We start from the raw sequence: 26,441 nt of genomic DNA, 5'->3' as shown, positions 1-26,441 counted from the left end.
GATGATAATGTAAATGTATTTGTGTGTGTGTGTGAATAAATGTGGCTTTAAGATCTGGCAGATGACTTCTGCAAATTACACAGTTGAATGTGTTTTTCTCAATAAAGCATCACGACTTTATCCACATACTTAAGTGCATCCTTCTGATCCTGCTCCTCAAACACGCCCAGTTTCTTCTGGATCCGATGGAGCAGGTTGGTGCCCTGGAAGCCGCTGCCTTGCCCGTCGCAACGCAGCACGATGACGCCAAAGCTGCTCACCAGCACCGTGGCCCAATCCAAGTGAAACTGCTCTGACACCATCTGGTCACCAGGTGTCCCATCGCTGCACCACAAGCAGAGCAGTGAAGTGAAATCGAGGCTACCGCAAGTGATGCGATCCTTATTTCAGTCCTAACTTTGTGTCCATGTGGAAATAAAGTGCATAACCTTATGTCCCAATTTTCTGCAGTCTATGTTTAAATTAAACATTTGAGCTATACAGTGCAAGAAAAGCAACAGCAGGTGAACAGAAAACAGAGAAAAATGGGGACATGGAATAGAAAAACTTACTCAAAATCAACGGCATGCCTGCTAAATGGTGTAAGAGTTTCAACTGCAAGTTATGACTGAGATGAAGAAGGTGAAATTTAAACTTCTAATAAATCATTTTTACAGGTATGAATGACGATACAATAAATTATAGTAGTGTGTTGGTTTTTTTTCCAAAACGGTGGGAAACCTAGATCTGACCTGGAGAATAAAATATAGTTCAAGGCTGGAAGAAAGGAACGCTCATGAAAAAAATGGAGGAGGAGAGGAGGTTCAGTTTGTCACAGTGTAACTATTATCCATCAGGTGTCAGGGACAAAGAAATTTATCTGCTTGGCATGTTTGCATTGATATGGACGGATATGTCCTCATATAACTTGCATTGTGGAGACTGCGTTGCTAATAGAAACACACTTTTGTTGATACATACACAAGCAGGAGCAGAGGGTAGTGTGACGTTTCGACAAAGCCAGCTGGTTTCAGGATCTGCATCGACAAGGCTGCAATGTCAAGTCAAACAACTGTTACACAAAAGCAACTAAGGCCTCTTTCACAAACACAAAACATAACCCCTGGTTCTGTGCACTAAACTTTCTAGCTGTTAGTGCCACAGTTTTGGATTGCTAAATTAAGTCAAATTGTATGGATGTCTATGAGAAAATGCCTTAATTTATTATCATTTCGGATAGACTTCATGGCTTCAGTTGCTAGCTTAGCAATGCATGTTCAAAGTAAGCTGGATCATGACTGTAGCACAGAAAACAACCCATTTTATATGCTTAAGAACCACAGATAGCATAACTTATGGACACAGCTACTGTGACATCACCTGTTGGCTCCTGAAGGCCAGTTTTGAAGCCTTGAGATGAGCATTTTCATGGCTTGCTGAAAAATTGATGTGACAGGTCTGGCTCTCAAACCGCTTGCTCATTTGAAAAGAACTAACAATGAAGAGGAAAATGCCACAGAAACTCCTTTTTGAAACATGATATGGTCGAGATTTACGAAAAAAGTGTGACCGAAAATGAGAGACTAAAACCACATAGATACAAGAAACTGTTCATAGAGGGCAAGTCCAAGGCTATTTTCCCATTCACTTCTATATGAATATATCCCATTTAGAGTGAGCCCTGCACTGGATTAGGGAACAGTGCCAGAAAGCTTTGGGTCCAGATTTTAATCTGGGCCCAAAGTTTTCATGGGGTGTTAAACAAATATTAAAGCAGGGTTTTAGAGCTCACGTCGCCATATGAGCATTCAGTGTCGTCTGGTTCTCAGGCAGACCTGCCCCTTATTCCTCACATCTGGCTTCAAAACATGAAGTCAGCCATCATGATGGCTATGTCCATCTTTTACATACAGTCTACAAATAAAATATATTTCAAACTTTATGGGTTTTTTTCTTTTATCAGGAATCAGTTAATTGTTTTGATTGTCAAACATCTTTTGGCTCAGTTTAATATAAAAAGAAGTAAAATAAGCTCTGTAGGACTCCATCATTAGCATTAAGTTCCTAATAATATGCCATTATACAGTAAGAGTCTGGTGGTCTGATACATACTATAGTCGTCCATGTTGATCTCCTTGTACTCCACTATGGGCATCTGCATGGACTCCAAGGTCAGCCTCACTTTCTCATTGCTCTCCAGTTTATAGACTTCTACAATACCTGGAGAGAGTATGTGAGATAACAGTTTACAGTATTTTTGTCAGGCAGCTCATGTTTCAAATGACTAATTTGTTACAGGAGCAGAATAGTGAGTAATCTCCTTACAGATGTGCTACATGAAAAATTTAGAGGCGATAAGAAAAAGCTCCCCCCCATGAAACCTAAACATAGATGTCGTAGAGGAGATGTAAAAGCAGGCACCAAATTGGAAGGGTATGAGATGAGGAGACTTCATACACTAATTCTAATGTGATCTTGTGTCTACCATTGCTTACAGCAGGACATTAGAAAGACCTACAGGTCACTTAGAAAAACACGCCTTTAAATGCAGCATACTGAGTGGCAGGAAAAAAATGGATTGCACTTACAAAAATGCTGTTGTGAAGGTGAACACATCGAATAATATATGGTAATGAAATTTACAGAGTTGTTTTTTAACATATTCAGGACGGGGAGATCTCATTACTTAAAGATGATAAAGACTGACACACACATACACACTGTAGTAATCAAATAACAGTATGCTGATAGTGCTGTTGGGCAGGTTATAATCTAATGAGGACATCCATTGTGAGGAGTAATGTCATTACGTCTGTCATGCCACACTTGGCCTGTGGACAAACAGTGACTCAGTGCAAAGGTGATCACTTTGCACTACACTGCAAACACTTCTGCCCCCTTTTGACAAGGTCAGATTAAATATAGCAAATATGGTAATGCAGAGAAGGTCATTTCTAATGTGTTTCATTCCATTCAGGCTTGTAAATATTCATTTGTGTCAAAAGGTAGCTTCTAGGGCTGAAAGAGGAAGCAGGAGCGCCAAAACTGGAGTTCTTTATCAGGCCACTAGGGGCTAGCCCCTAAGGTGAGTCAAAAATCTGTTCAAATTCCAATTCAGGCAAAAAATTATAGCTTGTGTACAGCTAATTTCCTCCTACAAAAGTAAATACAATTCTTCTTTTAAAATAAATAAATTGATTTTTAGTTTAAAACTTACACATTTAAACTTTATTAAGAATGTGGATACAGACAGGTAGCAAGGGCGACATTGTTGTGAAGTTTGAAGATCATCCATAAAAAACTGTGGGTAATAAAACGCTTTTACAGATTTTTCACATTTGATGTGACCCTGATTTCACCAAGATTAATTTAGCTACTAAATCTCTGCTAATTTAAATCACTCATTTGAACCTCTTGAGCACAGGTTGCTTTGGTGCCATTTAGACTATTTTTAATGTAACCATTTCTTATAAATTGGCATATGTTCTTCACTCACTCACACTGCACTCTAAAATAAAAACTCCATGGCAGTCAAAATGGCAAAGAAAACAAAAACGGCCATAATATTTGTTAAATAATTCCATTAAATTACTCCAAAAGGTATCAATAGAAACACAGAAAATAATGAAATCCACTCTAATGACTCGAGTCTTAGCAGATACTGACACTTACAGTTGGTTGGAGGGGGAAAGCCAGTAGAGGAAATACACTTTTTGACATGGAGACCTGCTGCTTGGTTGAAATACTCACTTTCTCTGTCTTGTGTCTCACTTTCTGTGTCTCTCTGTGTCTTGTAAACAGCCACAAATGGGATGTCCGGCCCTAAAAAGAAGATCAGAGCTCAAATACTATGTATCTTTATATTTGACCATGACATGTGGACACTCTGACTTACTATGGACTGTTTAAAAAAAGAATTTCTTTTTAAATCACCATAATATTAACACATAAGCTGCTGTATTTACTATTTGTTTATAGCAAGGGAAAAGTGTATCAAATGCACACTGATTCCACAGTGTCCTTCAGTGAATGCACAAAAAGAAAAAAACAAAACAAAACCCTGAAAGATACCAGATCATTTGTCTGACAGACAAAGAAGCACATCTTTGCTTATTCAGTTTATGTAATGCAATAGCTCTAATAGCTTTTCCATATCTAGGCCACAAACAGAGGCAAAGCCCTAAAACCTCAGACTGCAGGGAGGAGGGGCAGCAAATGAAGTGATTGATGCACTTAGCAAATTGAGAATAAAATAGAGGAACACTGTGGCTGTATTTGTCGAAGAGCAAACCGGCCGCTCTCTCCCTGGCTCCTTTTTCTCTCCCTTGCACTCCCTTTCCTCATAATTATGATATTATAATCTCATCACATGAGATCACAGGCAGGCTGTGAAGGAAAGAACTGCACTACAAATACATGAGGTACAAGATTATTGACTGTCAGAGGTTGAGCACAAAGGGTTTGATTGCATTTTGGTCGGTTCAAGTCTGATCTTAGATCAGTGGTGATCAGTTAGCAAGTATTGACACTGAAGTGTTACATCAGTGATTAAATATTGAGGCTACAGGCTTCAAGTCAGACTGAGACACAGTTTCTGCTGCGACATGACAACAGTGCTGTGACATTTTGATATTTCTCTGATCACCAGGAGAAGATTGTCTCTTCTTTTGATATTTTAGTAGCTACCACTGAATAAATGGATCAAAGGTAGGAGAAGTGCAATGATATGGGATCTCTTTTTTTATTGGTGAAAGAAGTTTTTGACATTGTGACAAGTAAAGTCATCCAAGCACCGGCTCTGTTTTTGCCACGGTGCTGTCACTTTTACTACCTACCTACCAGCAACACAACAGAAATATGAAATCATTTTAGCAACAACATCTCACCAAAAGAAAATTGATAGAAACATTTTTACTACAGTGTAATTTCTAAGTACTGTACTGTATGTTTTATATATACTTCACCTCATTTCAAAGACTTTGCTACAGTTGCTCACATTTACATACAAAACATATGATTAGTATATAAAATATCATTACAGGTTTTAATATCATACACGCACTGTATACATGTTATTGTATATCAATGAGAAAGAGGAAGTAATACAAGAGCACTATTGAACAACTCCCCCCAAAGGGCAAGGGCTCCACTAAAACGCTGATATTTTATGCTGATGTCATTAATTTTCAATGATGACATCTCCATCGTGACATCATCGTTTTCATAGATCACTTGTGTGGTCCAGTACTGTTAACATGGAAATCCAGTGTGATATATTAATCCTTTGTGTGTCATTGTGAAGTCATACACTGCTGTACTGAAAAAATATTTTAAAGAGCTCAAAGAAAGTGCTTATGTCCCACAATGATTTGAAGTTTGGAGATGATCCAGTGGAAACTAAAGCTTTTTCCTAATCTGTGTGACTGTGACCTTTGACCTATTAGCATTATATACTAAAATGGGGTGTTTTATCGTCTTTACACATATGACTGGAGCAGAATTGGCTGAAATCCTTGGCTTCTATAAGCTGTAAAAATATACATAAATACATGAAATTATATGTTTTATAATGTATATTATATATATTATAATTTTGTATGTGATGTAACGTTATAGGCCATCGAATTGAAATTTATAAAAAATGCCCGTACAGCTTTCTCCAGGCCCTTTCATATGATCTATTACTTGATTTATCATATTACAAAAACTGATCTTGGAGATTTTTCACATTTGGTGTGACCCTGATTTAATCTAAATTAAATCATTGGCATCTACCATCAAACAAAATTTGAAAATGATATCTTGAAAACTGTGGACCCTAGACTGCTAACAAACAGACAATCAAACAGAACCAATTACATACTCCTTCAGGGGGGAAAATAAATCAGACAGATGTTGAAGCTTAATAAAAGCATTACTTGAATGTGCATTCAAGTACGCCAAGCTACAGATTACTGAGAGAAACCACTTTGAGCCAACAGACACACCTATAGCAATGACCACAAAAGCGATCCCTTTTATTTGATTAAATTATTACAGTAAGTCAAAGGACACATACATGACTAGCAGTGTTGGATGTGTATTCTCTTAAGTGTAGCTAACTTATTATCATATAAACTTCAAAACAAACAAAATTTTAAAGCTTAACATTATGATAAGATATGACATTTTATCCAATGTGTACCCTCTGGCTTTTGCTTATCATGTGTAATACAACAGGATATTATGTGGTTGCATTTTAACAGCCTGCACTTCTCTTTCGACTTCTTCTTTCTAAAGCTTTTTACTGTTTTGAGGCTTTTAAATATTCATTTATGCTTTTAAAGGCTAATTTAACATCTGGCCAGGGGTCAACAGTTGAAAAATTACCCAGTGGTAATATAGTAAACCCACTGGTACACTTGTAGTAATGTTGATTAATGTGTATTGTCCCTGAAAGTATAAACAAATAAGAAATGCAAACTGGAGGATTGGCCATTTATATGATGGCTGATTTATCATCACAGAATTGCATTGTCTCCTTGCACATGGCACACTGTGATGTAATAAAAATAGCAATGCCCATTTTAAAAGTTTGCACTCATGCACTTTGTAACTTCATTGTTAAAAGAGAGCCCTGTGTGACATCTTTAAGTGAATAAGCTAAACAGAGGCTGAATTCAAACATGCTACTACCTTGGCAGTTGAGCAGGAAGTAGCTCATGTTAAGGCTGAAGGAGCCACTGATATATCCACAGCTGTTGGACAAGGCGCAGGTCAGACAGCGACGGTTGAATGAACCAAATGTGTCCGCACTATGGGGATAAATATGAGTGTTTGTTTTTAAAGCTACTAGTTTTTCAAGTGCAGTCTAAGTTCGAACAGCTATTACCTGTACAGATGCCTTCGCTTTGGACCATCTTCAGTGCTTAAGAAGTATCTGTGTAAACATATAAAAAATGCAAAAATGGAATGACAGTCATGTATAATTGTTATTTTTGGTCTACTCTGTGACTTTAGCAGAGCTGTGTTCCCCAGTCAGCTAAGGGACTACCCCAGTAATACCCCGACTAGAAAAGATGTTTTATAAAAAAAAAACAGAAATGGGACAAATCTTACACCCCTTTGGCTGGGATTTTTTTCAAATCCCTGCAACTCTCAGGGAAAAAGAGGAACTGTGTTTCTATATATGTTTGGATGAGGGTATAAATATGTGAAGTCATGCTACTCAGATCACAGTGGGAGTGTAATTATCAGGGAGTGATGGGAATGAATCACACTCCTCATGGGTGCAATGGAGACTCAAGGCGGTTTTTATGTGTGTGCATTCAGGGCAGTTTGTTGTGTGGAATTGTTTGAGGTGGCACAGTAGAGCATCTATTTCCCAATATTTCAGTCCTAAAGATCATATCCAGTATATACCTACAATAAAAATGAAGAATAATTTTATTGTCGAACCACTGAAACGATGGGCTTGCCTCTGTCCATGGTGCTGAATTTCTACACTTGTTTATCTGTCTATCATTTATGACCACATAAGACTCTTCAGAGTCAGATGCCACAGTGCAAATCTCCTGTTCCCTCACATCACAAAGGCGATACCTGGATCGAGATCTGGTGACCGTGAATTCCATTTGGGTTTTCCAATCTTCTGTTGCCCAATTTTGGTGTGAATTGTAACCTCAGTTTATTCTAAGCTTATTGGAGTGGCACTCAGTGTGGTCCTCTGCTGCTGTACCCCATCAAGGTTCAATGTGTTGTGCATTCAGAGATTCTCTTCGGCATATCTTGGTTGTAGTGAGTTGTTACTTGAGTTACTGTTGACTTCCTATCAGCTCAAAGCACAGGCATTTTCACCCAGGGAGCTATTGTTAACTGGATATTTTTCATTTTTTTGACCATTCTCCGTAAACCCAAAGAAATGTAGATGAAGAGAGTATGGGTAAATATCAACAGATCAACCTGCCTGGCACCAACAACCACGCCACAGTCTTTGCCATTCAAAGCTTGGTTTGAAGTTCTGCAGATTTTTTTGAGGTTACATAACCCAATTAGAAGTTTGCGTTAATGTGCAGTTGAACAGGTGTATCTAACAGAGTGGGTGGTGAGTATATGTTAACCTAGAGTAAATGTAAACAGTTGCAAATGTGTGGTAACATGCTTTTTAGTATGATTTCTGGTGGCAGCTTGGGGGTTTGTGCATGCTCACATTAGTTGGTTCTCCTCATTGTAGGCCAGAACTTGAGTGACATCCCAGTCTCCAGATGTGATAGACTGCAGTGTGTCTGTACTAATGTTGGGCTGTGGGTGTAGAGAAGCAAAAACAGCAAAAAATATGATAGTTATCCTCCAATGCCACCAAGGGTTTCTGTATGTGACAGAAACAGGGCAAATATTTCACTACAATCACTGTACAAAACACCAGATGTACCACCTTGACAATTTACAGGTGACAGAAACTGCTGGAAATAATCATCTAGAAGGAATCATGTATGCAAAATGTCTTTTAAACAATTTTTCATTAATAAGGGCCACACCTTTTGAAAGTTTGATATGAAAGGTTCATCAGTTCCAAGTTAACTTCGTGTTAGTGATGCAAATACTTGGCATACAAATATTCTCTCACCTGGGAGATGGACATGGAGATGTGAAAGAATTTGCCCCTGCCTCCTTGAGGAATGGCCCGTGTGAAGAACAGCTTCAGACCATCTTTGGAAAAAAGCGGCTTCTCATTCTGAATACACAGAGAGGGTTGATCTAAGTGTTTTCACTTAACAAGACATAAAATAAAGACTCCTACAGACAACTAAATACGCAGGCTGCTTAATGCAGTAATTATACAAGGGCATTCCCGCATTATAATTTAAAAAGACAGCATACACTGCTTGGAACAAAGCCATGTTAAATGTAAAGCTTGAATTTAATGACTGTGCATTTCGTTAGGCAAGAAATGCAACAAAGCAAAGCAAGTAAACAGTGGCTATAATTTAATGACTGCTACAAAGGAAAGGATAAGTACCTCAGTGCCTTAATACTCTAAATCCACCTTACACACACGTGTGTATTATCATTCTCACCTGCCTGTGAAGCCACCCTTCGCTTTCATCTTCGTGTTTCTGTAGAAACAGATAAACAGATTTCAGTTGGGATAAAGAAACAGTCTTTCATACATGCGGCACATGTGCCACGCACACTGTGCTCACCTTAGTGCAGACTCCCGTTGTAGCCTGACACAGTGTGAGGATTGAGATGTTCTGTGCTCTGTTCAGCCAATTAATGGCTAGTTTGGTGGTGGTGGCCCATTTCACCATGGTCACATAGTACTCACTGGCAAACAGAAAGCATATTTAGCAATTATTATCGTTGGTATCAGCTGCAATGCGGGTAAAAATAAGATGATGGGAAAAGTGAGAAAATGGTTGCATCTGAACACAGAGAAATCAAGCAGCGTATAAAGAGGTGGAAAAATAGGCTGTAAATATGAAGAGACTAAATAGAGGCATTAAACTTAATGGAACTACACACAACACCCTATTAAGGAAAAATGCATCACTGGGGACAGAAAATTACCCAGTCTGTGCAGCATATCATAATAAAAATACCCACTATGGCTCTGTAATATACTGCATTCAAAAATATTTTATTATCCAAAAATCCATATTGCTTTGCATCACCTATGATAACACATGCATATACAACTCATATTTAGGACTTTTCTGTTGATCTACGGATTTGTGATCCTGGATGGGTCGGCAGGGAAGCCGCTTACATCAAGTCCCTGATTAGATGTATTTTTAACCTTTACTTGTTTTACTTATTTTAAGTTATTGTTGCTACTGATTTAGATAATATACATAATCAATGATTAATTAAAAAATATTTAGGATGAGGCATTTAGTAAGCTGTAGAACAGTAGATTAAGATTTGGGTTAACATATGCAGGCTGACAATAAAAAGGTCCATTTTCTTGATTGTTATAGTGACTCTGTAGATAAAATATACTTCCCATTCAAACATATTACTGTAAGAATTGTCCTGACTTGAGACATGCCACAAGAATGTGGTAGCATATATTTGTTACACAGAAAACTGTAAATATACAAATGCGACAAAAAAAATACACTGTAAAAAAAAGAAGAAATATAAATTAAAAAGTCACTTTTTTGCAATCTGCATTATTTAATAAATGAAAATATATTAGTCATGTCACTAAGGTAAGTACACCTATAAAGCCTCCTTGGGGAGTGACGTGTTTTTTTAAAGCCTTTGATATCTAAGGTCCAGGATGTTGTTCCTCAAGTGTGTGGTGTCTAAAGAGTTTACTAACTCATTTAGGAGAAAATAGAAAAGGCTGTAGATACTATGTCTGGCAAGGGTTTGAAGAAGGATCTCCAAATTATTCAAAATATATTGCACTTTAATGAAAATCATACAGTTACAGCACAATTATAATTGTCCAATTACCTTTGAGTCTCTGAACTGGGGACTCTAAATACTCTAAATCCTACAAACGTTATAAACCTTCTTTAATCTTGACATCTTGACTGTTTGCAGAGATATGCCCAAAAAAAAAAAAAAGCCAATGATTATCCACCGGTTTTATGTGACTGCAAATCTGAGCCAAATCTACGATGTGTAAAATGTGCATCGGTTGACTGAGCACAGAGGTAGACTGTTTGATAGTTTTGGATGACTCACCCTATCCTGGGATCATCAGGCCTCCTCATTTCAATGGTGTGCAGAGGGCCGTTAAGGTTCACGACATAAAGAGTGATGACTGGATTTTCCTCTCCTGCCTGATCAGAATGAAAACAAAGTGAGTAACTGATGTCCCGTAAAAAACAAAGCAAAACATAAAAACACTTTGCTTAAACCAATTTATTTCTATAATTTAAACTATCTGCATCAGTACAGATGTTTAAAGAAGGAAAAAGTATACCTTAGGGTAATGGTACTCTTTCCCTATTGGGTAGGGTGAGCCTGTAAACATTGGCAGCTCCATCCTGGGCACCAAGGTGTCATTGATGGTGGCGTATGCTAACCTGGCACCATCAGGAGACCACCAATGGGCAATGTGGGACTGGAAAATCTCCTCTGGAAGAGCAAATAGAAAATGACCATCAATCATAATCATAGTGAATAACACAATCCAACAGCAAAGACAAAAATTAATTACATAGCTGCAGGCCAACAGCATCACATGGTTGTTACTTGTTGGGATTATAATGGAGCAGGTGTTCTGGGGAAAAACTGCATTTTGAAATTTATAAATGCTCTTTATGATTATTAGCACTATTTGTATTGTTTTGCCTCCAATTTCTTTCTCCCACTGGTCAGCATATGTGACTTATGCTTGACTTTCTTTTCCTTTTGATAAGTCAGGGCTAAACAGTATGATAACTTCCTCCTGAAAGTAGAAAATCCCTCAACTATTCAGGTGAAAGAGCAAGTTTTTCTTAAATCCTCCACATGCCAAAGTGCCCTTGGCCAGGACACTGAGCCACAATTGGTGGGTGAGTGTTTGTATGAATAGGGGAAGGAGAAGCATTGAGGATTATTTTTAAAATACTACTGCTGACTATTTCCCTAATTTGGTCAAACTGATAAAAGATTCAAACTTACCCTTTTTGTCCTCTCAGCAACATACTATAAATACAACTATACTTTGTGCCTGAGCTGCTAAATTTGGAATCTCCCACTCACTCTCTGTCAAACCTACATGTGAAACCACTTGCTACCCAAAAGTTTGAAGTCATAAATCACAACAGCACTTAATCTCAGTACACAGCATGCTGACCAAAATAGAACTCAGCTACATTTCCCTGAAATAAACCTAACAGCACTTTTTAACCAGGTACCACAGCGCAGATAACTTTCTGGGTCGTTACTACATTTCTGTGTGTACCATTTTCAGCAAGAGGCTCAGCTCATTTCAGGTCGGTGACCTAGACATTTCCCCCGAGCCCCTCTGTGTGCAAGCGTGTCCACATAAAATAACATAGCGATCACAGACACTCCTGTTTTACATATGCAGAGAGAATAATGGGGAAACGAGAGCAGTCTAGGTCCTTCATCTCCTTTGCAACACAAAGACAGACAGACACACACAATTGCGTCTGTCAACACAGAGTGTCTCATTAGGAAATTATGCAAATAAAAGCTCACTGAGGGAACTTTTTGGCAGCATAAAGCATAGCCTTGACAATCCTACTTCATTACTTAGTCTGTGGCGACAATGCAGACGGTATCAAAAACGACTCATTGTTACAGCCTGCCACTAGCTACATTTATATCAACTTTTGCAATTAAAATTTCATTAATGCTGTTTATCCGTGGGACTGGGTGCTGGCTTTGGGGAATTAACAACATCAACTACCAATTAGCATTTTCATTAACCACGCATCGCTTGGTGGAATCACTTGATATGCAGCATCATTTGTCAAACACCTCCGGTACAAACGCCTATGTACATTGTTCTCTTACACAGTTCTGCAAAAGTAGTTGTGCTTGTAACTTTCTACTGATGGACACTGTTTCATGTGTTTCACTGTTTCAGACTATTGTTTGCCTTATTTTGTCATATAGTATCTATCTATCTATCTATATGTACATATATCTATTGCAAGCATATGGAGAAGTAAATTTATCTTAAATTAGCTAAAATGAGCACTTGAAGTGCTTCTAAACACTCGATTTCAGGCAGTTATTACTATGCTTGGATCTGTATGAAGTTAAAGAGTGGGGATATCCCTAACATGGAAATCTCAGTTACTGTCAAAACACAAGGCCCACCCACCTGCTGTTCAAAACTATTGTTTGCCAAACGCAACCAATCAGAAGAACCTTGGCGTATAGAGAGAAGGAAGGGAATATACTGTAGCTGCAACAAGGGTCGGTATAAGTTATATAAGAATTATTGTGAATTGTGAATCATGCAAAGCTACACTTGTTGAGAGTTGTTGTTGGAAACAAAAATTTGAGTTGAAAATGAGCTGAATAGGTTCCTTTAAAGAACCTGAAACAATCCACATCCCTGCGGAAGTAACATTATAAGGAAAAGGGCTAATGGAAGCCTTTAGTCCCATTAGTCTTTGCTCTTTTAGTCTCCCTTGTGTGCCCACTTGCACCCTGCTGGCATTGCTCAGTGGGGAATGATTGGATCTCACTGTCTGATGCTGAACAGAGCAGCACAGGACAACAAAGCACTGATTGCATTTTCAAATGATGAAAAATAAAATAAAATATAAAAATGATTTCCCGCATGGCCAATTCTACCGCTGCGTGCCAACTTCACCGGCGGCAGCTTAAAAGGCTTTCCGCGCGGAGTGGAACGGCCGAGCTGTCAGATCCACTCGGCTGGGGACGCCCAGTCACCTTGGCCAGTCAAGGAGAAAGCAGTTACGTCTCTGGAAGTGTCCTGATAGGTATGTGATTACAAAAGAATGTGCAGGGACAAAAGAGAAACCAAGAGAAGAGGCTGTGAGCGAACCACTTTTAATGAGCCAGCTCTCATTTTCTCTCTTAAGTAATGAGATCACATCTCCCGTCTTTTTACAGCCCACCTCATTGTGACGAATACGAAGGTGAGCTGTCGGAGGCTCATCTCCTTTGTCCATGTTCTCCATCCTGGTGTGCAGACTACATTATACACTGAGTAGAGGACATTATTAATGCATGAGATGCCATAAGTCAAGCGGCCATTGGGAAATTATGAGTGCAAGGTGACAGAATCAGGAAAGCTGAGCTAACAAGAAAAAAAGAAAATCAGACATCCAAGGTTGCAAATAGTTGATTTTTAAAAATCATTAACAGGATACAAAAGATATAAAAATGCTGCAAATATTCCGTAAACTGTGGCACAATAACAACACGAATCCTTCTGAGTGTTTAGAAAAAAATGGCCACATGCATCCAACAGAGGGCAGCAGAGATGCACGCCAAACACAAGGTGAAGAAGCAATGCAGCACAGAGGGAAAGCCTACCTTTGTCTTTAGTGTCTGGTGCATACTTCTAGGTCACTGCTCCTCTGTTTTGGAGTCCAGCTATTTTTCTCTCTGAGATGAGTTGTGTTTTTGACATTTGTATCTATACGAGCTATAACATTTGCATTAACCCCCCAGTCACCTCTGCCAAAACAAACAAACAAACAAAAAACTACACAAATCAATATTTGACATGTCCAATTAAGTGAATTTTAACCACAGAGCACAGAATTGAATACAACTACATATACCTGGTGTGGTCAGGCCCTGCTAGCCCGTTATTCTGGCTTGCCAACAACCAAACTGGTTAGATGGCATGAAAATCTAATCTTCCGGCCAAAGCGCCGCAAAAATATGACAATAAAGGAGCTGATACTAAATACAACACAACTATCAGTGTGCAGATCGAGGATGTGTTGCAAGCGATAATTAAGCATTAGCAGAGAAGCACATGACAGAAGAAGTGAGATTTTGCGAAGCATCTACAAAGCCTGCAAATAATCTGTTTGTAGTTCTGGCTTAGGAAACCGAAGGATGAACACTGTATTACAGGGCATTGGTTTTGCAGGTTTATATTCAGAAAGGAGATTTAAAAAAGGTACAAGAGGATTTAGCCACTTTACAGCTACACATTTTGCAACAGTTCACTTCCTGTCATTTCAGTTCAGTTATATTTATCTAGCATCAACTGGCAACACAAGTCAGAGCAGGACACTTCACATGATAAGGCAAAGAGTTTCCTCTAACCAAGAACTTGATAAGTAGCTTCAACATAAGCCCAGCATTTTGCACATTAACAAAAAGATGCGATGTGAACATGTTACAGTTTTTAAAAATAGAGGGATGACTGCAGAAAACAGCATTTGTGGGTTTACAAGGTTAAACTAAAGCATGTTTTTATTCTTTCCTCAAACACGCAAACACGTAAAGTCGGCATTTAGTTTTTCTAGTTATAAGGCGCAAGCCAATTTACTTTGAAATATAGACCTCAAACCTCATGAGGATAGTGATTTTTTTCAGAAAGTTGAACAGTGTCCAGTCCAGACATAACGTTATGGCTTCTGCTGCCTATAGCAGACATTTACTGAACATAAGTCTGCAAAACATAAGGTCCAGCAATTTTGAGCTTAAACTTCTTCAATTTTGTAACTTCTTTGGTCTCTTATGAGTACCACTTTAATGCTACACTCCCCACAAAATATAGGATAAGGTAAAGAAAAAGAAAAAATACCACACCTCAAATGTCCTAGTCAGCGAGAACAAAATACTCACAATCTGTCTCACATCAAAAAAGAAATACGTGCTTTGGAACAGAGCCTTTGTCAGAGCACTAGAAGTAAATACAGTCAGTTCAGTGTTATACACAGGGGCAGCTTGAAGTTGGACCTAAACGTAAAAATGTTTCACTGAATCTAAACAATTGCAGATTACATTTAATTTTGGCCTCATTACACATACAACAGAAAACACTAAACTTCTTACACTAGTACCTCTTGAGCACCAACAAGAAGATGCACTCATGAATGAAAACAAAGTGACCAAAAATAATTATTAGTTTTTATTAGCTTCACTGTCAGTATTTGTTATTTTTATGACTGTAACATGTCTGGTATTTGTCCCGGGCTTGTCATAGATATTACAATAGAAACAACAATTAGACTCCACTGTTCTGGACTTCAGGTCCATGTCTAACCAAAGTGATAGCACATTTTCAGTCAGTGTTGGGTTACCCTTTGTCACATCTCAAGGTGTAGACAGGGTGAGGAGGGTGTCTGCTATGAGAACCTCAGAACAGCATCCTTACTTTTTGTGGATGATGTGGTTCTGTTGGCTTCATCAGAGCGTGACCTTCACTATGCACTGAACTGGTTTCAAGCCAAGTGTGAAATGGCTGGGATAAAAGTCAGCACCTTCTACCCTGAGGGTATGGTTTTCTGCCAGAAAACAGAGGGAATGCTTCCTCTGGATTGGGGGAGAGAGACTTCAAGCAAGGTAATTCAAGTGTCTAATTTAAGTGAGAGTTGGGCGAGCTGGGGCAGTACTGCTGATGCTGATGTGGCACTAGAAGTACTGCAGGTGTTGTACCAGACTGTTGTAATGAAGAGAGAGCAAAGCTGAAAATTGAAGCTTTAAATTTACCAGTCCGTCTACTGTGTCCCAACCATCACCTTCTGCATGGTCATGAAATATGAGCGATGACCGAAAGAGTAAGGTCACGAATACAAGCAACCAAAGGGTGGCTCAGCCTTAGAAATAGGACGAGGATGTCAGACTTTTGGAGGGATCTTGGAGTAGACGTGCTGTTCCTGTATGTGAAAACGAGCCAGTTGAAGTGGTTTGGACATCTGGTTAGGAGGCATACTGAGTGGCTCCTTTTGGAGGTCTTCTGGGCATGCCCAACTGGGAGGAGGTGAGGTAGACCCAAATGTATATGGACTGGGAATACCTTGGAAATCCCCAGGAGGAATAGAAAAGTATGGATGGGAAGAAGGACATCTGTGATATCCTTCTTAGCCTGCTGCTACCATGACCCAACTTGGGATAAGTGGAAGAAAATGGTAGGATGGATGGATGTTTGATTTTAGGTAACTCAACACAATTGAAATTCACATAGAAATGTGCTAAAAATGATCTCGATTAAAACAGTTCTCTACTACCACAATTGGTAAAATTGAGAAGTAGAAGGTCCAAATACAAGTTGTCAGTCTAGTCCTAAACATTTCAGATGTTTCTTAAGTGACAAAAGAATTGTCAGTTGTGTTTATCGGCAACTCCAAATCATTATAAAGATCAAATTAAAAAAGAAATTACACAATCACTGTTTCTCTTGTGCCAAGAAGGTTGGACAATACGGATCTTATTTTGTCTGATAATCTCCAAACAGCATGACTCACATCCACCGACAAACTATTTCTCCCGTCTGTTTCAGACAAGCCCATATTTTCACACCCTTTATTAATCTTTCTCTTTCCAGTGCACAAGTGTTGATTATGTGGTTACTCTATCTCCGGCAGAGTCTGACACGAACAGACTGATAAACAGAAACCACCCCTACAAACAAGCCTCTCGATGCAAACATTCATCTAGCCAAATATCTAAGGGGCAAACAAGTAAAATCAAAGCAACAGCAGGTTTTTATCTGGGCACACCAGAGCCTAATAAACAGCCATTTCCTTGGGCTGCGTCACACTGCAGGATGTGTCAGTATCAGTACAGCCTCAATAATCAGACAGCCAACAGATGACAGAACACACGGCTATTACACACAGCCCAATGGCACTCTTGGCTGCATTTCCTCTTTTTTAATTTTGCTTTTCTTCTTTTCTCCCTTCTCTCTCCATTTCTGCTGTCTGCACATTACTAGCACACACACACACACACACGTTTATGGATTAAGACAACATTGCAAGCAAGAGGATATTCAAGCCCCGGGAGATTATTTGCCAACCTTTTCACCCGTTAGCATCAAATCTGCTGCACAGCGACGGGCACAGCTTAAGACCTCATTCCTCCTCAGCAGCAGTGTGACCCTCAGTTTGACCTTGGCTGGAGGATGGCCTGAGTCATTAGCATGGAAAGTCTTCTGCCTTGCAGTCTTGCTGATGAATGTAAACATTAGACAAGCTGGCGAGGCTTCTAAGCTTGCCTGCAAATGCTTACATCATATCTGGGCTAATGCCAAATCTATTTACAGGCTTACAAACACAAGTTTTTCAAAAGAGATTTATTATTAATGGGAATGAAAAGGACTTTTAGTGCATTCTCAAAGGAAGATAAATAAATAAATAAAACCTGGCATAATGAGGCCATCAAAACCAGCTGGTTCCAAGACATTTTGGCATAGATTTATATGAACTTATTTATATTTATATGAACTTAATAAAAGCTTCATTCCTCAAAGCCTCAGCCTCAAAATTTGCAACAGTGTCTGATGTCAGGGGTATCTCTATGTAATCATAGTCACAGTTATTACCAGCACAACCCCATCCACCGTCTATGGGGAAAAGAGTCAACTGGAAGAAAATTGACTACTAGCTTAGTCGCACTAGCCTAAAAATAAGAGGGAAATTCTTACCACTAAGAAAAAAAAGAGAAAATCAGGAGTTGCTGAGGGACTGCATTACAGATTAAAAGTACATTGCAACAATTACGCGTGCAACCCCTTCAACCTGTGTGCAAGCACAGTCAAGTTGACTGCACAGGCTGTCTGATGGCAAACAATCAAGTTTTCAAATAACTCCTTTCTAATTTATAAAGGCAGAAAGACAGGCCAACATGTTGCAATCAATCTGCGCCAGTGAGCTCCCATGTGCGCTGATGAGCGCCTATGTCAGTTTACAGTTAAATCACTGTCCTTCAGCACCTACATCACTAATTGTGCAGGAATTTCTGTTTCAAATCAATGAGGCTCTGGCGAGATTATGAATGTAACGTAAATGTCTGTTTAACATGAATATTTATGTATGTAGACTGCAAGAGTTTCATGATTGCCAATTTATGACAAACAGCAGCCAACCTGACCCCATTCAACTGCAGAGAGATGGTAGACTGACTCTGTCTTGTCTTTTTATTGCTGTTTTGATGCACAAAAGTCACTTTGAAGACACTTTGTCTTTGAAGAAGGCAACAAAATCGTTCTTGGTCATAATAATGGTCTCTAGCCAATGTTTTCCAACCACAACAAGCCTGTTTCGTTGTCTTTGAAAAATCCCTCCATTATTGAATAAACATAATTCTGATGACAGGCTTCCAAAAATGTGTTGTGTTGAGATAATAAAAAAGCCCCTGTTTTTCTCAAAATAAAACACTTTACCACATCACACTGTGCACTTAAAGCACACAAAACCAATTGTATAGTCCCATGATTCACTTTTATCTCAACATTATGAAGCTGATTCTATCTTTTATCTCTGAGTGAAAGATTTATCTGGTCAATAAATGATGAGTGTAAATTACCAGGCCTTCAGCAATCCATAAATATGGGGTCAGACACTGCAATATCACTCCGATTAATGTTTAAATGGCTCAGAATGGATATTGCTCTTGAAGAATGGACTTGCTTCCAAATATCAGCTTGGTTAGGCGGAGATAAGAGGGCTGTGGGTGGACAACATTTAATAAAAACAGATGAATTTTGCAGGAAACCAGAGCTCTAATCCTGATACACCGGTGACCTCAGATAACCTCTCTGCCACAGCATCTAAACCCTGACATCTCCTTGGTGGCAGCCTCACACTTTCAAACAGATATGTGATGTTTAGCGTTACTCCAAGATTAACAGCTTGTTGTGTATCATTGGCTGTCTCCATTTCTGCTATCTCTGTATCTGTGAGTCTGCTGCTCCCCATCTCCCTCCTGTTCCGTTATTAAAACACCGTTCCACTGGAGCAGAGTGTTCACCCAGCGCAGCAGATATAAATTCATTAGTTGAATGCTAACACAGTCCCTGTCACGGTTTATACTGTGAGGCATACAGGTGAGCTTTGATCGGTGGTGTTGACGCTCGGAGAGCACTTTGACATCTATATCCTAGTGCACAACACGCACACAGCCGCCGAGTTAATGCACATCTACTGATGTAGAACATTCAGTCGTTTTCAGGGCTGTGTAAAGCAGAGGCAAATTGACAGGATATCCATTTTTTAATTTACCTGCAGGAAATCAAGCGCTACATGCAAATAATACTAATGTGGCTACAGACACTTGGGAGTCATGCTGTCTCATGTCATTACTTCTAAATACCTGAGCTGCTGCAGAGTGTTCAAATTAGAAAAATGTAATACAAGGAGAATACACGGGACGAAAGAGGTTTACCACATGTTTTCCCTAATTGTTATCAGAACTAACACACTATTTTCTTTCATGGAAAGAGTTAGATTAGAAAATAAATGTCAATCTTATGTCTGTATGGTAAACGTAAATTGTAAAGACTACAGCCTGTAATGGGTAGAGTAGCTTACAAAAGTAGAGAGCAGAGAGAACCATTAAACATGCCTTGTTACATACGGTCGCATCAAAACTTTATCGGTGTTCTTCATAATATTGCTTCAGTTCTTTGAAGTTTGTGAGGATTTGTTTATGCACAGCTGTCTCGTCGTCAGACCATCACATTTTAATTTGGCCAAAGTCTGGACTTTCATTGTGCTATTTCCTTTTTAAGCTATTCTGTTGTGCTTGGGATCATTGTCTGGTTGCAAGACCCAAATTTGGCCAAGCTTTAGCTCTTGGATAGATTCCCTCACATTTGACTCTAATCACACTGATATACAGAGGAATTTGTGGTCAATTCAATGACTGCAAGATGCTCAGGTCCAAAACAAACTCAAATCATCATCTTGAAAATTGGTATAAAATGTTCGTGCCAATATGCTGCATTTGTTTTTTTGTTAAAAAACACGGGGCGATTGTGGCTCAAGTGTTGGGAGTTCGCCTTGTAGTCGTAAGGTTACTGGTTCGAGCCCCGGCTTGGACAGTCTCGGTCGTTGAGTCCTTGGGCAAGACACTTCACCCGTTGCCTACTGGTGGTGGTCAGAGGGCCCGGTGGCGCCAGTGTCCGGCAGCCTCGCCTCTGTCAGTGCGGCCCAGGGTGGCTGTAGCTACAATGTAGCTGCCATCACCAGTGTGTGAATGGGTGGATGACTGAACGTGTAAAGCGCTTTGGGATCCTTAGGGACTAGTAAAGCGCTATACAAATACAGGCCATTTACATACATCGCAGTTTTGCTCATCTGTCCAAAGGACATTGTTCTAAAAGTCTTGTGGTTTGTTCAGAAGACACCTGACAAATCTAAGCTGTGTTGTCATATTCTTTTTTCTTCAGAGAGACACTTTCTTCTGGCAAACCTTCCAAACACTTAGCACTTGAGTTTCTTGCAGTTTCTCCGAGCATTGCATAGCATTTGCTAATTTGCTAGGACATCTATGCTTGGAAAGATTGAGTTAACACACTCCTGAATGCTCACACTTGCTGATGATCAAGTGCATACATGCTCATAATTCCTATAGAAGCAATACGAGTCTACGTCTCCTCAACTACTATGCTAACATTGTATTGTATTTGAGCAGCAAGAAAATCGTTTGCCTTACCCTCATATAACCAATCACTGAGCCCATTGAAGATGACACCTTCTTTGCCGGTAGATACCAGACGAATAGAACGGCTCTCCACCTTAGACCGATAGTAGATGTTGTTTTCAAAAATGAAGATCTAGAAGAGTCAGAAATAAAAGAAACGCAGTCAAAAATTTGAATGAAAAAATTGACAAAACATCTAGAAAAGTACATGTCCTTAAGATCCTTGAGCTCAGATACTGATGTTTCAATGAAACTGACTACCAGCTTTCCTATAAATTTAAATGTTGTAACAGTGAATGAGGTCTTACCATAACAACACAAAACAGAAAATCTGAGGACTGTGTTGTATTTAAACTGAAGAATAAGATCAACCGTAGGGTCAGAAACACACTCTTTTCACACACAAGACATCACTGCACACATTTGCAAAAGCACCTTTTGATTAGAGAGAAACCAACATTCCCAAAATTAAAAAGACAAGAAAATAAGTCTTTTCAATTTCTGATAAGACAGCAAACCTTGGGACCAGATTTTGACTTTGACGCTCTCCTCCACAGGCCTGCGGGGCTTTCAAGATAACTGAAGGTCAACTCTTTCATTACAGAGAATAATAGATCATCAGCACCCACAGCGAACGTGGTAAGGCGGGGCTGCTCTTGGGGCTGGAATTTTAAAATGTTACAACCTTAATGCCATGCTGAAATCAATCTCAGGCTATTACAGAAAAGGGCTCGCTCGGTATCTCAAGGATTTGGAATCTCTTGGCCTCAAGCAGGTATCATGGTTTCAGTTTGTGAATGATTCTCCAACAAATATTTCCTCTGAGCTGTATGAATGATGAAACCATTCAGGGAGCTGGAGGATGCTGCTTGCTGATTAAATACTTCTTACAACAGTGCAAAAAGGGTCGAAGAAAAATCTCCTGTGGAAATCTAAGTCAGCTGTGTTTAAACAACATGACAGTAAAGAAAAAAAAATGCTAGCTAAAAGTTTCTTAAGCAAACAGACCCTCTTTAAAAGTAATACAATGTGTGTCACAATTACTTTCTCCTGAGGAGACGTAAGCCGTGGGACCGTGTGCTTTGGTGTCACACTGGTACAGATGGAGTCCCTGTTTAGAAGCTAATCTAGGCCACAGCACAGAGAGAAGACCTGGCCCCGTTCTCTGAAGGAAGGTACAATTCTACCATTGATGGCAGTCAGTGAGAGTATTTGGAGCAGTCTCTAGATACTTTGGTCCGGTTGGACCAGTCACACCAGCACAGAGTAGGGCAGGTTAGGTCTTAACAACATATTTAGTCAAGTTAATCTAAGTGGTAATTAATGTTATCATACTAAATTTTCTAAACTAAAATGGGGTACGTTACTACATGTTATGCTTATTTAACACGAGTGTGAACGTGGTATTGTGAGCTTTTAATCATTCTGAGGCCAAGTGTGTAATTGCATAGAGCTGGACGAGAAAAGTGTTTAAGCCAGATCAGGACAGTCAAATGGTCATGGGAAACGCAGGTTCCAGGTTTATTAACTTTTCACTCTTAGTAAGGATTTCCCTCGTAATTCTCCAAGGAGGCAGGAGGACTCTTAATACTTAATAAGCCTTGAATTATTTGTCACACACATTGTACTTCTGTATGTAGTGTGATTTGAATGAAAACTGTATTACAGTTTCCATTTCTCGGTCTCGCTGTCATATGCAAACAAAGTCTTTCTAATGGCTCCGTCACACTGCAGTAAAACCTGCCAACCTTTTTGTGGTTGCTCAGCATTTTTATTGGTGTTTTTTGGTTTTGTTGCATTTACTTTAGCAACTGATTACATACAGTTGCGGCAACAAGCTAGTCGCAGACAGATTGATCATACAACACACCTCAACCTGGTCACGCACTCAGGTCTCCTGGTAGTAAGCAACCTGACTTCAGTCATTCTCTGATAAGAGAAGGTTTATGGAGTAGGGAACTTGACTCAGCTGGCTAAATGAAGTTCTGGCTGGACTCAGGACGGAAGTATTTAACATGAAGTTCCATTTAATTTGTGTAGATGGCAACAGATTTCCAGTTGTTGCCAATTTATCACGGTTAATTACCTGATTATCACAAACAGTTTACATGCAATTGCCATCTTGACACCATTCAATATCAAATTGACTCTGTCTTATTACCATTTTATTACCATCTTAATGCACCAACGTTGCTTTGGAGACAGCAGCTGACTATGACTGCAGACCTGGTCCCTCATCTTTGATGCAGCCGTTTCAAACGCAACAACATTGAAACTTCACTGCACTATGATCACAATTATATTTATGCCACCGTTGTCAATCAGTTTTCCGTAATGCGACTGTAGCGTATTGTCAAGGTCAAAGTCAAATGTGTTTATAAAGCACATTTAAATACACAGAGTTGACCATAGTGCTGTATAATACAAATATACAGAAAATCAACACTAAAATGCAGAAATGCTGTGGACAGCGTACATCAAAATATGACAATATAAAATAAATACAAAACAAAATAAAATAAAATAAAACAAGAATGTCACACCGGGGCCAAATAACAAGGAGAATATATGAGTTTAAATGTGTGTGCAGATATGTAGATTATTCCATAGATCCGGTGCTGTTGCTGCAAAGCTCGATCGCGTCTCTTTTTTAATTATGTTTTAGGCTTGTGTAAGAGCAGCTGTTTACATGACCTCAGAGATCTTACAGGTGTGTGAATGTGAAGGAGCTCAGACAGATAGAAACGAGTTAATGTAACACACCCAAATCTGCGTGAATATTTGTGGACCACATGTTAAAGAGTATCAAAGCAAACTCCTCGACCTGCTTTTGTTGCAGGGAAAACACAACGACCCTTATTTATCCGCTTACACTGACTTTTTAGCCTAACAAATTGCTAAACATGTGTCTGGACAGCTGTGTTTTTGCACGGGCATGTATGTGAGCAGTTTCTATGGGAACGTAAAGGAGATTTAATCACGTGCATAAGGGATTTGGGAAAAGGATAACAGGTGGGTTGATTTGCGTATATTAGAAGTGCAGATATCACAACACATGCCTTGGCTCGAAGTCTGTGTCGGCTTGTTTCAGTTGATGGACGTCTCTCGCAACCGCAACCTCCTTGACAAGAGGGCACCTGAACCTTCAGGGATACCAGCTGCTCAGTTTCATGCTACCAAAACTCAGCAGCTGAAAGTAATACAGCTTCATGACTAATGGTGGGAAACTTGAGGCTATATCAATCTAGCAAGAGCGTTAATTAATCCAGTGACGAGATAACAGGTAATTAATAGCATTGTGCTGCAGGATGTAATCACACAGTCTGACTGCCCTGCAAACCAACACACTGAATTTCATTAATACCCTGACAAGTCTGATTGTGTGATGAAGGAAGGAGGTGTATGTGTGTGGGGGGATGTTTCATCTCAGAACAGTTGCAAAGGACCATTGCTTCTTGTGATTCAAACAGCAGCGTTTAATTTCAAATGTGTTTACTGGGAAATATCAGCAACTCATCGGGATGATTCAAACCCTGAGGGACAAAACTGTTTGTTTTCAAGGATTATAACTTACACCATATCAACAACTGGAGGAAAATGCGGCATTTGAAAGATAAAGATTAGCTGTGCCCCAATTCACCAATGACACCAAACCGATTCAGAATACAGGCCTTACTTGGACCAAATATAAAGGTCATAACACCTTAATTATGGTGTAATAAGGTTTCATTAATTACTGCACTACTAATGCACTACTATTCATCCATAGTTCATCTCATGGTGTGATAGTTCAGCACAGATAGAGATCATTTCTCTTCACCTGCAGGTCCTCTGTTGTATCCTTTGTAGCAGACTCAACCTTTCTAACTTTGACAAATACAGCTGGTGTAAAGAAATATAACGGCCTCCTGACTAATGGTAAAAAAACAAGCTCAAAAAAGAGAATTACCAACATAAAACAGCACCTAAAAGTTTTCATTTCTCCAGTGCAGCCCTCAAGCCTGTGCTGGCACCTAAACTGGCACTCAGTCATCAAAACTTTGAGAACTCCCTGCGCTAGAGGCTATAAATAATACAAGCCACACAAAATACTATTTTCATTTCCGTGGCAGCTCTCTGCTATTGTGTTTGGTTTGTTGATTTGTCTTCTGGGCACAGAAATGCTGCGCTTATTTAACGCTGTTTTGACAAAGTTTAATTTTGACCACGCACACTACAATGCAAAACCAAAATCAAATCAAAACAAATCACTTTTATTGTCACATCACATGTGCAGGTACGCTGGTACAGTACATGCGAGTGAAATTCTTGTGTGCGAGCTTCACAAGCAACAGAGTTGTGCAAAAATACAATAACATAAAACAAGCAAAATATAAGAATGGCTAAATCTGAGACTAATAAACATATGTACAATATATAATAGTATATGCATTACTGGATGTGTATACTAAATATGTTTTTCTACGTGTGTGTGTATACATATTTTACAAATTAAATAGAGTAAGCAATAAAATAAAATATATAAAAATATACAGAAGTTGGCAGTTGGACATGTGCAAAACAGTGGCATTAATGTACAGTATGGAGTGCAAAATCCAGCATATTTTGCGACACCACGAAACAAACAATAGTGTAAAATGAAACGATAGACGTTTTTATATCGTCATCCGAAATATATCGTTATATCGAACAGCCCTAGTTTGGGGAATAGTCATCTTCTGCTAATGCAATTCAGAGTTGTTAGGATAGGGGGTGGAGCCTATCCCAGACAACCATTCGCACTTGCACCTGCAGCCAATTTAGAATCACTAATTAGCTAACATCATGCATGTCTTTGGACTGTGGGAAGAAGCATGGAGAGAAGATGCAAACTCCACACGAAAAGCAGAAGCAGGATTCATACCTCTGACTTTCCTGCTGTGACATAACAGTGCTAACCACTACACCAATCTGCCACTTTCTTAGTTCACTATATTCTCATGATCCTATCAAGATTAGCTGTTTTAAGGTTTACACCAAAACAAAAACAAAACACAAGTGGCAAACTAACCATTTTCACACATATAGACACTGAGAACTGGGTCAGCACAGTGTCTGAAGTTGCCCTTTCTCACATGTGTCTTATTAATGAGAATACTCAGAGTACAAATTGCAGAAGGCCACGCACAGGACACCTACCTCTTTATCTTCACATTTACCTGTGCTGGTCTCACCAGGGTGCACCCAGGTTTGTATTTGCAGTTGGACATTCATATGCAACCACAAATAGCAGTTAAACTGCTAATTAGTGCCACTCTGCATTCGCTAAATTATCTAAGCTAATATTTTCCATATGCTTGTTATTTAAAAAATAATGATCTGCCAGTGTTGGGTTTGCAGCTCGCTGCGCTCAGGTGGCCACAACAATTGATTAAAGCAGGTTTAAA

General features: G+C 39.2%; 1 protein-coding gene across 5 annotated transcripts in view; it reads right to left on the bottom strand.

Moving 5' to 3' along the window:
• LOC146511668 (A-type potassium channel modulatory protein DPP6-like) overlaps positions 1 to 26,441 on the bottom strand; it is a 262,569-nt gene that overhangs the window by 6,531 nt on the left and 229,597 nt on the right. For all 5 annotated transcript variants that reach the window (XM_085173046.1, XM_085173048.1, XM_085173047.1 and 2 more), the window contains 13 exons: positions 21,028 to 21,148; positions 10,898 to 11,052; positions 10,657 to 10,754; positions 9,162 to 9,285; positions 9,036 to 9,074; positions 8,585 to 8,692; positions 8,168 to 8,259; positions 6,851 to 6,898; positions 6,655 to 6,773; positions 3,730 to 3,801; positions 2,092 to 2,199; positions 961 to 1,030; positions 130 to 324 (listed from right to left, as the gene is read on the bottom strand). In XM_085173046.1, coding sequence (XP_085029172.1) covers positions 130 to 324; positions 961 to 1,030; positions 2,092 to 2,199; positions 3,730 to 3,801; positions 6,655 to 6,773; positions 6,851 to 6,898; positions 8,168 to 8,259; positions 8,585 to 8,692; positions 9,036 to 9,074; positions 9,162 to 9,285; positions 10,657 to 10,754; positions 10,898 to 11,052; positions 21,028 to 21,148 — 1,349 coding nt within the window. The remainder of the gene's footprint in view (positions 1 to 129; positions 325 to 960; positions 1,031 to 2,091; positions 2,200 to 3,729; positions 3,802 to 6,654; positions 6,774 to 6,850; positions 6,899 to 8,167; positions 8,260 to 8,584; positions 8,693 to 9,035; positions 9,075 to 9,161; positions 9,286 to 10,656; positions 10,755 to 10,897; positions 11,053 to 21,027; positions 21,149 to 26,441) is intronic.

Source organism: Neolamprologus multifasciatus, chromosome 9 (assembly GCF_963576455.1).
Source record: "Neolamprologus multifasciatus chromosome 9, fNeoMul1.2, whole genome shotgun sequence".
NCBI classification, from domain to species: Eukaryota; Metazoa; Chordata; class Actinopteri; order Cichliformes; family Cichlidae; genus Neolamprologus; species Neolamprologus multifasciatus.
The sequence above is the reverse complement of the archived record's forward strand: the minus strand, read 5'-3'. Positions and strand labels throughout refer to the sequence as shown.